The sequence below is a fragment of the Filicampus tigris genome, chromosome 9, assembly GCF_054856515.1.
Source record: "Filicampus tigris isolate MCC_2025a chromosome 9, RoL_Ftig_1.0, whole genome shotgun sequence".
In the NCBI taxonomy this organism is placed as follows: Eukaryota; Metazoa; Chordata; class Actinopteri; order Syngnathiformes; family Syngnathidae; genus Filicampus; species Filicampus tigris.
Window position 1 is genome coordinate 2,536,291 of NC_141225.1, and position 14,361 is coordinate 2,550,651.

At 40.2% G+C, this 14,361-nt stretch overlaps 1 protein-coding gene across 3 annotated transcripts in view; it reads right to left on the minus strand.

Annotated features, from left to right (window-relative positions):
- Positions 1–14,361, minus strand: part of usp48 (ubiquitin specific peptidase 48) — a 55,318-nt gene that overhangs the window by 19,316 nt on the left and 21,641 nt on the right. For all 3 annotated transcript variants that reach the window (XM_086041039.1, XM_086041038.1, XM_086041040.1), the window contains exons 10-15: positions 12,988–13,167; positions 12,705–12,842; positions 9,683–9,832; positions 9,066–9,266; positions 8,851–8,962; positions 3,907–4,049 (exon numbers count right to left, since the gene is read on the minus strand). In XM_086041039.1, coding sequence (XP_085897165.1) covers positions 3,907–4,049; positions 8,851–8,962; positions 9,066–9,266; positions 9,683–9,832; positions 12,705–12,842; positions 12,988–13,167 — 924 coding nt within the window. The remainder of the gene's footprint in view (positions 1–3,906; positions 4,050–8,850; positions 8,963–9,065; positions 9,267–9,682; positions 9,833–12,704; positions 12,843–12,987; positions 13,168–14,361) is intronic.

The following is a 14,361-nucleotide window of genomic DNA, read 5'->3' on the forward strand; positions in this document are numbered from 1 at the left end:
AAGATGATTACGTCTTTGCTGCTCGTAACAAATGAACTAACTACAATCATCACAAACGTCTACTTCATGCTTAGGGAGATTAAATTAAAGTGAAATAAAAAGTCAACACTGTAACTCTAAACAACGTTGTAGATTCACGGACGACTGTCGGTATTCTTCCGAGAGTTCTCTCCTGCCCGTGCGGAGTGCATATTGGGCTTTTGATGGCGTAAAGGTCAGATGTGTGCGGAAGCGTTCATACTGCAGATGCATCACATACATAGCCGACTTATGCCACATGAGAGGCCCGGGTTGGATTTGAAAAAACAAAACAAAAATAAACTGTACTGTTCACACGGCATGAAAAAACAAACAAAAAAACATACGTTGCATATGAAAAAATAAATAAAATAAAACGGAATTGAGATGCGGTATGAAAATAGCAGTCAGCCAACTTCACACTGTAATTTGCTGACTCCAAACTCAATCAACAGCCACAAACATTCAAATTCACACACTTTAGTGTTGGATGTGAGGATGGTGACCACAAGTGAACAATAATACGTGCACCTAGTGATGGGTACCTTTCACATTTGAACCGGTTTAGTTCCAATTCTCGGTACCTGAAAATCAATACCGCCAGTTTTCTGTCTTATTTTCAGTATTTTTTTCTGTTGTTTGTAGTATTAAATGATAATTTATTCTATAACAAGAATAACATTTTTAAGAAAAATTCAAATTTTAACAGTTATTTTTCATTATATAAAATTTGATTAATAATATAATCATGAATTTAAACCAAATAAGCCAGATGATGGATACAAATAAAAGGTACAATTTTACAATTAATAAAGTATTAATAATACAAACAAATTAATCATAAAATACAAAGTGCGAAGCAAAGTTCTTTGCGATGAACAACACAACCAAGGGCGTTCTGGCCATCGGGAATTTGGGGAAAATGCGTTGATTGTCTCGAACGGCTGGTCTATTTAGGGGCCAGTTGAACTGTGTGACGGATGCCGCCTCTCCACGCCCATTGCCGATTAACTTTCATAGTTTGACGTCCGCTGTACGACACCAACTCCCCCAAGAGGTCTAGGAAGTGCGAGGCTTCATCATTGCCAAATTATACTTCATAAACTGCCATTTGTTTGGCTAGGCGGCGGGCATGTCTCGCTCACTTCCAAACCTGGAAATGTCTTTTTGGCGTGTGAGAAAAAAGCCTGTTTGAGTTGGTGACGTCGTTACGCTGGTGTGCATGCAATGCTGCATTCAGATTTGCAGCGCGTAGCTGCCTGAGCTAACAGGGGGGGGTGGATGATAATTTTGTGAAGGGTTTAAATCCGTGGGGTGAAAAAAATTAAAAAAGCCGTGCAGCGGGTGGGGTGATGAGAGGGTGTCTTGTTCAGTTGAATAGCTGAATATTATTTGTACCCGAAAGCTGCGAATTAAAACTACCGGCAAAGCGGCTGCGTAGGTGTGGAGCGCTCCGCGAGACCGACGAATTGGCCAACTCATCACATTTTTGCTACGCATATAAACCAGGCTTGAGTGACGGCGAATTAACGTTACATGCAGTATCTAGGGTTGCGACCCGTTTTTTATTGTTTTTTATCTTCTTAGGTGGCCGTCTGTTTAATTGGGCGCAGCACCCAAGTATTAACACGGTGTGAGAAACCTTGCAGTATTTAAAAAAACAAAACAAAATACGTAGCTCACCAAATCTGTCTTAAAGGCAAGTATAAATACGCGCAAAGGCGCCTGTCTACCGCCGTGAGAAATGCTTTAAGCCCGGTTGACACGGCAGGATTTTAAAATTGTCGGCCGACTTTTAAACTTTGAGAGATCCAACACGTGATTAGAAAAAAATCACGTTTACAGTATTACAGTTTTGAACGTACCGTATATGGTGTGCAGCCACATGGCAAGATTTAACACATCGCACACGAACCACATTCATTCACAGATGTTCTCGCATCAGACGGAAGATCTCGCAAAACCCCTTGAGATTAAACGAGACTTCGGAGTGAGCAAACATGGCGGATGGAAAGGAAGAAGTGGTTCTCAGGTCATGCCTTGACGGTGGCGCTAGTTAGCGAATTATTTTTACTGGAAAAAAAAGTGACACAAACACAACGCTGCATTTTATGGGCAAGCAAGGAAAGGCTATCTAATCTCAGCAGTCTATGTAAACATATGATGCATATGTATGTACAGTGTTTATGGAAAGGCTGCAGCTGCGTATGCTATACGCTAAATATTAGCTGGATAGGTGCAATTGTGTGTTGAACTTGTTGGCTCAATGTTGCCATTAGACGTACTTAGCCGATTCTGACTTTTGGGTCAAAAACTGCATCGCGTCAGTTCCATGGCTAGGCGTCGGCCAAATGAGCGAGCCGGGCCGCGGCCCGGGGAGGATCATCGACCCCGTAAAGAGCGACCGCTGCCACCGCGGCGGCTGCTGGGGAGATCCGTCGGCAGCGCCGGGCACACGTCCAAGGTCGTCAGCACCGCGGTCCGCGCTTGCCGGCCGGTTCGAAGCGAGCGGGGAGGGGGCTGACCGAGAGGACCACGGCAGCTCGAGTGGGGGCAAGCTTCCATGCTACTGTGACGCAGCTTCGGCGGCAGAAGCCCGGGGCTGCGTGCCCTGCGCGCACACTTTTTTTTTTTTTTTTAATTGGTCGTACTTCGTTTGTAGCTTTTCCGCACGGCTAACTATGAAGTCGACGAGCAGTCTGCACTAGGCAGAGCAGGTAGGGAGGGGAGCATGGGGCAGGCTTCGGCAGTGTGTGCTGGAGCAGCAGACCATTAGGCGCACACGTTGGCAAAGCGCTGTTGATATCGAAGTCAGTGGTTTGGTATCCGTAATATCGATGACACAGCAAGCTAGTATTGTATCCGTTCAAAATGTTTAGTATCGAGTAAGTACCGAAGTATCGATATTTTTGACAAGCCTATATACATGTACCGTGTTTTCCAGACTATAAGTTGTGGTTTTTTTCACATTTTAGCCAGGGGGGTGACTTATACTCTGGAGCGACTTACGTGTGAAATTATTAACACATTATTACTGTCATGGCTTGTATGGTTTATTTATGATGTTTTGTCTCCCTCTGCAGGCGCTTTAAAGCTATGATATGATATGCGTTGACATGTATACATTATGCTGACCGTATTTTCCGGACTATAAATCGCTCCGGAGTACAAGTCGCCCAGCCATAAAATGCAGGCGCTTTAGCGCTAAAGCCCTGCAGAGGGAGTCAAAACATAAGTGACAAGTCAGCACTAACAATCCATGACAGTAAAAAAGAAAAAGTGCGACTTATACACATAAATGCAGACGCAGTAGGCTGTCTGAGGAAAACATTGATACCCTTTCCTAGCAAAGAACTTACAAATGGCCAAAGAACTGTCAAAACGTTAGCTTGGACATTTTTCTGTTCAATAAAGTTAAAGTTGCTTAAATTATGTTTGTAAAAAAAATATATAGATACATATGCAACTGTCACTTAATGTGATGACCTTCCTTCACAACGCTCTCACTCAAAAATCAAGTTCTGCTCATTTGTTAATGAAAAAACGTTTTAAATTCAAAATCACTATTATTTTATTTCCTTTCTTGGGGCACTGCAAAGATTGCTAAACATTGGCAAGTGTACTTAAAATTTTACAGCCTGCAAAGGGACTAATAGATGGAAACTAGCCAACGGCTATAATCTGGTATATTACATGTAGATTTTCATTAATATACACTGCCCCCCTTTAAAAAAAAAAAAAAAAAAATTTGAAAAAAATATTTTACACAAGTTTTTTAAATTTACATATCGCTACATCTTGTGATCGGATCGGTTATCTGTTTTTTTTTTTTAACTCGCTGATCAGCCACAAAAATCCTGATAATTTAAAAACCAGAAATGTTCCTACCTTGGCTGTTGTTGGCATGTGATCCATTCCCGTTGCTTTGACCGTTGCTCGGTTCACTTTCATGTTCATCCTTCTCAAGTTGCTCCAAAGCCAACTGCCTCCAACTGCGCAAGGAGGCTTTGCCCACCCAGTAACCTTCTCCACTGACAGCCACAGACATACACAGATAATAACATGATAATTTAAAAAACAGGTAACTATTAAAAAATAAAAAATAAACAAAACAAGATTCTTTGTACTTTTTAGTTAATGGTTACGTTTTGAATGTACTACTGGAATTATAACTGGAATGAAATAGAATACATAACATGGATGGGACACAACAACAAAAATTAAAAGATTCAATTAATAATTGTAGACGCCTGACTGATTATATCGATCTTTCAAAATAATAATAATCAGTCGGAGTTTTGACGAATAAATGCCGATATGATCTTATCATGGTTTGATTCTCGATTTTTTTTTAACAGCACAGAGGCCTATGCCATTTTTAGACTGGTTGGTTTTATTCTTTGAATTTGTACCGTGAATCTTATTTCAAAAGATCGGCTAGATACAAGTGATGCAATGTCCATTATTCTTGTATAATTCATTACATTAGGCACTATTAGGCAAATTAAAATCAGTTATTTACAATATAAAGGTAACAATCTTGTGTTCAGCGAGAGCAAGCAAGCAAGAGCAGGAACATTTTCTTACTGCATTATTACAGTAACTTGACCAATAGTTGAACAAACTATTATTCTTAACTTCTGATTTCAAAATTATCTATCCATCCAATTTGTTTTGTACTGAATGTAATAACAATGTATGTGATTAAATTTATATGGTTTCACAGTCATAACGGCCCTCTGAGGGAAACTAACAACAATGTGTCCCGCAACTAAAATGAGTTTAACACTCCTGCCATAGAGCCTTGCGTTAGCTAACGCAAGTGACGTCGGCTACAATGAGCTGCGTCCTTGTGACTTAGCATACTTCACTGATGTATATAAATCTGGGCGGAGGATGCGGGGAAGGAATCGCGATCCTCTCGTTCATTTTTATGATGGACATCATGGCGTAATTTCCGACTGATATCTTTAAAAAAAAAAAATTAAATCGTGAGACCCCTTTATAGGCTGTGCAAAGAAGCCCCAGAAGTGCAGCATATGACAGCACGGTGTAAGATGCTGGCTGGCAAGGCATACATGGAGCGGCATAACCAGGTAGCTGAAATAGTGTGCTGGAACATCTGTATCAAATATGGATTAGAGGTCACAGAATCTAGATGCCAAACACCTCCAAAGGTGGTTGATAACAACCAGGCCAAGAACCTGTGGGACTTCCAGATCTCGAAAAACTGGTGATAGCCAACCAGCCTGACATAGTGGGAGTGGATAAAGATCACAAGACACCAATCGTGATAGATGTAGCAAATGGGAATGATAGCAACATCCAGAAAAAGGAACACGAGAGGCTGGAGAAATTCCAAGGGCTGAAGGAAGAACTAGAGAAAATGTGGAGGGTAAAGGTAACAGTGTTGCCACTAGTGTGCGGGTCACAGGGAGAAGTTACCCCCAAGTTGGATGGATGGCTCCAGCATGTAACAGGAACAACATCTGACATCTCTGCTAAGATCCTACGCAGAACACTCAAGCTCCCAGGACCCAAGTTTACAGGCGGAAGTCAACCCAAACAATTTTTTCAAGAATATGTTCCCAGCAGGCCCACTAGTTGAAACACAGCATTCTGATTAATTTTGTGTTTGTGGTAACGGTTTTTGTATTTGTCCCGTACTGGGACTTCACGGTTCGGTGCACGTAGTCACATGACGAATACGTCTGATTGGGGGGGAAAAAAAAAAAAAAAAAAAAAAAAAGTCAACGCTGAGACCAAGCGACCGCCGCATTTGTTGTTCGGGAAAGAAATAGATCAAAACAAACATTGAAGAAAAATGGCGAGTGGAGGAGAAAGCATGGAGTTAGTGGAGCCGTCTGCACTATGCAAATCAGCCGTTTGTATAGTGTATTGTATATGCTGTTTAGTATAATCAGCAGGGAACATTTCCCTACGGTGGCGATGGAGTGCCAGGTTGCGAGCGGTGGAGCGAACAAGAACTATGTCGGCATTGTTCGACCTCCGTGTCGTATGTTGCAGGTAACACTTCAAACATGCTGTAAGACGGCATCACCCCGATACAGTTACCAGGGGTCGAAAAAAGAAAGCCGCTCAACACCAACAACTTATCCCCGCTACCTTTAAGCAGCCTGGTGATGTCAAAGCAGACAGAGCCAAATATACTAGTAGCAATCGGCATACACATAGCAACATCTATGCGCCCATATGCTTTAGTCGAGGAGCCGGGCTTCAAAGGTTTATTAACCCATTAAGGCCTAAAGCGCCTTTCTCAACAGCTCCCCAAATCGTAAGGTTGCCTTTGGAATTACTCTTGTAAACCTGAAGTTCTCCCATAAATTCAACACTGACAAAATGATTAATATCTCAGCCCCTGTAGCAGACAGAAACATAATTCCAAAAGAATTAAAGAGTGTAGATGTGGCTTTCACACAGGCAGAATTTATTATTATTTACTGTTTTAATCGAAAATGTAAAAATAACGTGTCAGTGCAAGGGAAGCACTATTTTAATTTTTTTTTAAATCGAGTGGTAATTACCATCCTCTATTCTGTTACAAAGACGTCAATATCGTAATTGTCTACAAACCATATCATATCACGTTCGACTGGTTCCACTGGTCGTGCACGTGATTAAAAAAGGATAGTGACGTATCCGCTCTCCCGGTTTGAAAGGTAGTGGTAGAAACGCGGTTATGCGCTCCCGGGCTTAATGGGTTAAACGTGCTGGAGCCCCGTTAGAATGTTCCATCCCGGGCGCATATTAGCATATACAATCGCACAAGAGCCGTGGTGGAGCATAAGCTGTCCTCTGCTGTGCCATAACTCTTAAAATTTAATTATTAATTAATTAGTTTTTAAAAAACTAGTTAGTTATTTAATTAATTAGTTGTACATCTTTGGTGTATCGTTCAACTGTTGTTTTTTTACTGGAAAAGAATCATATTCAAGATTCAAAGAAAGCTATTAGAACAGCCTTTGAATCAAAATATACATCATTTATGCTACGCACCTAACCCTTGGCGGGTGAGTAACACATAACATTTGGGATTTTAATCAGTTGTGAAGGAAGGGGCTTTCGCGGCATGATGCAGATAGCGACACGTAGTACACTAACACCGAAGCAGGTAGATCACTTCTTTTCTCACACAAAAACCTAGAATATGCACACCTCCTGCAAGCTTAGCAGTTAGTTTATATTTTTAATAATAAAGCTGTTCCGTTTGATGGCAATTTCTTAGGGCTTAATGTTAGTGTTACACCACTCACCGGACACAGTAAGGTGTGGAACGAGCTCGAACGTTTATTTCTCTTAACAGAGGAAATACACAGTACATCTACCAGCCATCGCTACAATACCGCACCTTTTCTTTCTCCAGTCTCGTCCTTTTTTTCTCCGCCCAGGGAGATTCTTGCTCTATCAATATCAATATCACAATATCACATCCGAACATAAACTACATGTAAAATAAAGGTCACCAATCAATTGCAATATTATTTAAAAGAAAATATACTACATAAAAGCAGCGTTCATTGCTAAATTACACAGTAATGTCAATCATATGGTGCATATTGCAGTTTCAAGTATTCAAATACAGGTTACACTAAATCAGATTAAGTTGAAATGTTTTTTAATTGTTTTGTTATAGGAGAAGTTACAGACATTTGTTACAACAAATGCTTCCATTTGCACTTTGCCTTGATTGAGATTGCCTTGCTACTTTAACCCATTAAAGCCTGAAGACCCTTTTGAGACAGCTATTTAAAACCTACGGTCTTCTTTGGAGTCACTCTTGAAAACATGACATTTTCGCCACCTACAAAATAATTAATATCTCAGCCCCTGTAGCAGGTAGAAACATAATTCCCTAAAAATTGAGAGCTTAGACATGTGGCTTTCACACAGGCCCGAGTTTATTAATATTTACTGTTTCAATCGAAGATGCAAGTGAAGCACTATTTTTAATTTTAGAAAATCGAGTGGTAATTACCATGTTGTGTTCTCTTACAAAGACGTTTAAATCGTCATTGTCTACAAACATATATCTTAACCATACATCAGGTTTGGATGGTTTCACGGCTTTAAAGTCCACGAGCGTGTCATCTATATCAATGCCGTGACATATCAGAGCTCCCGCGATCAACGGTGCCTCCATAACTCCTCGAAAAAATTCCCGATATCCTCCGACAATTTACGACACCGTCACGTTTATTCTGATGCATTTCATTGGCTAAGAGACCGAAAATTGGATTAAAAAAGAAAATGACTTATACGCTCTCTCGGCTTTAAAGGGAGAAACACACAACAGCGCTAGCTTTAGTGGTAGAAACGCGGTTATGCGCTCGCGTCCTTAATTGGTTAATAAGTCAAAGTGTGAAGTATAAATCCTTGCTCTTCCTTGAGCTCTGCAATTGTTTTAAAAAAAAGGTACCAGCGTTTTAGCTGAACTATAAAATGTAAGCCATCATAGTGATGCTTCGGAATCAGAAATCAATCGAATCGTGTGCCGCTGAATCGGAATCAGATCGAATCGTGAGGTACCCATACATTCCCACCCTAGTAAGCACACTGTTTAAAAGGGTGTTTAAACAATCTTTATATTGACAAGTTTATTTGCCTTTTTCATAGTTGTGTTGACTTCTTATTAGAGACATAAGTATTATATGTTAAAATACCTTAATTCAGAATTTTTTTCTCAGAGTCCTTATTTTCAACAGATAAATAATTAAATATGTATCAATAGACCAATATGAATTACTAAAATATATTTTTGAGTGATATCACCCAGCCCTATAATCATTTAGGGCATATGAGAGCTGACCTGACCTGATTGCACGTTTGACCAGATTGGAGACTTCCTTGTAGTCCTCATGAAGTTGATTCTTTAGACGTAGTACCCTGCATCGCTGTTCCACACACTCTCGGCATAGAGTGGAGCCTGCAGTTAGGAGACGTTGTGTGTTATGGATACACATTTCTTATGTAAATGCAAAATTTGTTGATTTAGCTTCCCAACACAATCCAGTTTTTCTTTCTCCTACCATCCAGCCTTGGCCCTCCACCGTAGCGCTCGTACAGGATCTGCCCAGCCATCTGAGAAACCCTCTTGGCATCTCCCACTTTGTCCGGATGTAGTTTTCCGTGAGAACAGAGGAAGAGCGAGTTGTCAATTTTCTTTGTGGCAGTAGAGTCATCCAACCACTTCTTCAACCATTCCAGAGGTATGAATTCGTAAGGCTCCCCTATGAACAAGGACACAAGAAAACATTCAACAAACGTAAAAATGAACCCATCACCTTTTAATTTCTATATCTGAAATAGTGGGGGGGGGGGTTTTCCCTGAAAATGGTGGTTACCAATTAGTAGATGCCACACCTAAATGCCTCGCATCCCCTCAATATTAAGTTGTGCCTTCTTATTATCTGACATACTATGACATCTGATGTGTCATGGTGGACATCTATACCAAAGCACACCCCCTGCACAACAGACATGGCAGAGTGAGGAGAAAAGGACAATATGTGCAATGCAAAGAAAATAAAATCCTGGGTCAAATTCTCCTGCACAAATATCCACATCTTGTACCTTTATGCCACATCTACCAAACGATAATTCTCTTACATCTATCCAAGGTGGGTCAAGGAATGTAGTTACTGACCTTCTCTTGCGGGTAACAGCTCGTACAGCTCCTTCACTTCTTCATGCTTTGCTTTGCCCTTATCCACACTCTGTTTCCTCATGTCCGACATTTCACTGCACCACTCTTCAAATTTATGGTTGTCTTGGTCCACCAACCTCTGAAGGAATTCTTGGGAGTCGAGAAAGGGGTGAAACAAATCTCAGACAAGACAGCAGACATTGACGTTGACTGCAAGTTGCAAGTTTACCAATGCCGAGGTCAGACTACACGAAGGTATGACCCGACAGACATGTCGCAGACAATCTAACGTCGTGGCCGATTTTGTGTTGTATTCATGTGTTTAGATTTCAGAGATTTCACCTGACTAGCAGAACTAAACACTAATTTCTATTGCAACGTGGGCATAAGCACACTTTAAAACATCAATAACTTGCTGGAATTTATAAACGATTTTCATGCAGTTTGTTTTGTTAGAAATATCAGACGTGGCTACAACACACCAAAAAATTAATGTGTGTGTTGAAAATGTTTCTTTTCACAAAAATCATGACTTAAAGGGATACTTAAGTACGACCATTTTCAGCAGTAAAAAGTAAATATTTTGTCTATAATGAATTTGAAAACTTATTTTTCATATACAATTAACATATTTAAAAACGCCTTCTGCCACTTGCTCTCGACGTACCCTTTTGCATTTTTGTTTTTGTAGTGAATAAAAATACTGTAGTGAATAAAAATACTGTCTACTGATACTGAGGGAATGTTAATTTTAATTTAAAAAAATTAATTTTCATCTCATGAGAATTTGTAGTTGTAATAAAAGTAACAGTCCATTTACCATTTAAAGAAAATACATTACTTATGAACAGTATGTTAAATGTATACATCCATCTTGTGACTTATCTTTCCATTCCAACAACATTTTACAGAAAAAATGGTGTCGGCGTAGTTTTTTGGGTGTTGTCTCCGCAAATGATTAATAAACAGGTTTGTCGTGTTGCCATCTGACGTTTTTTCGTTCTCAGCGGTCTACGTCACAGGAGGGAGGCTAGGTGGTAATGCTCGCTTTGTTAGTTCTGTTTTCTAAAACCGCGACCGATCGACACCATTTTGCAAATGCACATTACTACTCTTGTCCCCTTCAACCTCTGAAAGTATAAAAGTGTTCTGCACAATAGTTTGGATTTATTGACAAAAAACGTCATCTCATCATGATCACCTCCACAAAATCAAAAATACTGTGGCCATCGCTTCTCCACTTACACACGCAGTCGCGTGCGTTGTCCCACACCGCTTGCAGCCGTGAGAGTGAAGCGGCGTCAGAGTGAGGTAAGACCTCATTGAACAACGGGGGGGTCTTGAACGTGCGCATCCGACTCTACAGCCGAGTGTGGCCGTATTGGAACGTACCATTTCGGCTGTTACGTTCCAAATTGGACGGCGTGTTGTAGGTCGAAAAACTGTGGCCATTCCTCACCCAAATAAATGTGCACGTCTACTCATTCCCACTTCAGTCTCTGTAAATATCCTGACTGATGTTAAATGCCTTCCTTTTCCTAACCGTGATCAGCAAAAAAAGCTTTTTTTTTTTTTTTTTTTTTTTTAAGCTAAGAAGCAGTGTTCGCTCGTCCCAGCATAGATCTATGTAGCTCTGCTCACTTCAACATTTCCTCATTCTGGTATAAATCAGCCACGGAGAGGTTAATCCTTTTGATATGTTGAAGTGGTCATTAGTAAGGATGTCCACATAAATTTTGTTGCCAATTGATCACCGTTTTTCCACGTTATTAGCAATGAAAGTACAATGATTTCCAACGGATTGTTTGTAATCGGTCCCTCCAGTGACTCCGACCGAACATGGAGAGAAGGGTAGGAGGCCGGTCATTTTCCTCATTAAAAGAAGGTGTTACTCATGGAGTCATTTATTTCCTCATTTCTCCCAAATTTATTGATAAAATAGAAAATGACAACTCTTTTCATTTTCCTGATCAAAAAATATATAAAATGAACTAGCTAGTGAAAACATGGCCATCCCGGCCGAACCATCCATTTAAAAGTCAAAAGAAAGAAACATTTTCAACACACACGCATTTTTTGGTATCCTAGCCACGTATCTGACATGCGCAACAAAAAATGGCACCAAAATCATTTAAAAATCATTTAAAGTGTAACAGTACAAATGAATGAAGTTCCCGCATCTATGGTCCCTTCCGGTTCAAGTTTCGTTCCGGTTCACGCATCTTGTGGCAGATGAAAATATCCAAATTGAATGAAACATCCAAATCGTCCGTTATCTATTTTTTTCCCCCATTTTCCATCTGTACACAAAATCAGAAATGGGAAAATAACTTTCGCTTTTGGAAGGATTATTGAGAAAATAAGTTGTTTCGTTTTTGTAGTTTGTTGTACAGATTTCTTTTAAACAGATTTTAAAGCGGTACTTGATCCTGTGACGTAAAGTACAGCAATGGCTTCGGTGCAGCCGTTGTAAACACTCGATTTTGAGACAGTGAAAGTGGACCAACTGGTGGTTGAGTGGTTAAAGCGACTGCACCGGAGCCGTACTTTTTTGCATGTAAAAGGCAAAGTCGGGAGTATATTTCTGCATTTATCTCATGTGATGCCGCCGTTACAAACTACCTCTTCATCCGTCACTTCAAATGTTTTTGTGCTCCATTGTATATCGTGTGCCGAGCCAGGAGCGCGCGCCGTGCACTTGTTCCAGCAAAGCCCAGCTCCGGCACGGACCGGCACTTGTGTTCCGCGGTTCTGCACGCCCACAAACTGTTTCCCTGCTGCCTCGTTTCTTTTTGTCCCGTCTCCCCGACAACCAGTGCCGACGGATCGTGGTCTTGTCTGGTCGGTGTCAGACTTGTACAGTGGCCACTTGCCCGGTCCAAAACACAGAACAATTTTATCTGATAATCTGACAGAACGACCGTAGTGAACAAATAAGAGTCATATAGTTTGTGCTGAAGCGGCTTCTCAAGATTATGGTTTCTCTGTCACGGATGCAAAAAAGAACTAAAATTCAACCCACCAGGCACTTGAACCATGGTCGTCGAGGGATCTAAGGTTTCCTCTTCCTGGATCTTATATACCAACATGTAGGCATTTCTGGAGCAGTGGTAGCCTTTACTGCACTTGGGTTTTCGTGTCTGAGACTTCACTGTTTCAGCTGAGGACAAAAATGAGACCATGGAGGTTGTGAATACAGTATGACTAACAATATAATTTCTTTACAAGAGAATGAAAATGGTGATTTAAGAAAAATAGGCTATTGTTTAGGAACTACTATGATGTATGTTTGTAGTGTCACTTACCAATGTCTTCTTCTGTACCCAACTGCAGCTTCTTGCCTTCCATCCTTTCAATTTCTTCATCATTGAATTTGTACCAGTCGCTGGTACGAGCATCTTTCACATGGGCAATATAATGTCCTGAGTAGGCACTGATGCCACGATGGATCAGCACTGCACTCAGTTCATACACACACTTCTGATCTACAAATGCAACCATATCACATACAGTTTGGTTCAGAAGTAGTTGGACAAAATCCACACAAAATGTACTTGAAATAAATCAATCGAGAATTAAAATGCAGTTCATGATACAAGAGTTTTCACAAAAATATAGAAATGTACAGTCCCCTCCAAAAGAATTGGAACGGCAAGGTCAAATCCCTTATTAAATTTATTTTATTGTATTGAAGACGTGGGTTTCAGATCAAAACATGAATGAGACAAACATTCCTAGTTTTAGTCTAGCTTTTATTTCATGGTATTTACATCTAGATGTAACAACTCAGGACAGAGCACCTTTTGTTTGATGCCACCCACTTTTCAAGTTCACAAAAGTATTTGAACACACATTATTAAATTTACTTAAAGAGGAAGTAAACCCAAACACATTTCTTTCAAGAATATGTTCTATGCAGGCCCACTATGCCCAATGTTTGTGCAACAGCTTCTCACTCTTCTCACAGATTTTCACTCTTGTCTCAGTTTCAAAATACTTTGCTTTTCTCTCATAGACAGTTCTCTGGTATTCACGTTTGCTTCACAGCAAATGCAGTTTCAAATTCAAAGCCAAAAACAAGCATGATCGAATGTTAAAGCAATCTATTTAAAAAGGCCACACCCGAGCATCTAGAAACACGTCATATGTTCCAATACTTTTGCTCACTACAAAAGTGGGGGTTCAAACAAAAATATGTCAGTACAATTCAATAAAAGCTAAACTTTTGTCTCACAAACACACATACCGATATACACACACATACATTTTGTATAGAGATATTTCTCATATTTAAGAATCTCAGTGACAGATGCTGTGATTGATAGAACCGTGAATTCTGCCCTTTACCAGAAAATCCTGAGAGAGAATGTTCGGTCACCAGTTTGTGACCTCAAGCTGAAATGTATTTGGGTTCTGCAGAAAAAAATATCAAAAACACAACAGCAAACCAACTTCTGTATGGCTTATAGAGAACAAAATGAAGGTTGTGGAGTGCCCTAGTCAAAGCCTGGACTTGAATGCAACTTGAATAAGAGACCATTCATGCTCGAAAATCCTATGTTGCTGAATTAAAGCAATTCTGTAAAGGAAGAGTGGGCCAAAATATGTCCACAGAGATGTAAAAGACTCATTGACAATTATAGAAAATGGTTGATTTCACTTGTTGCTGCTGAGGGTAG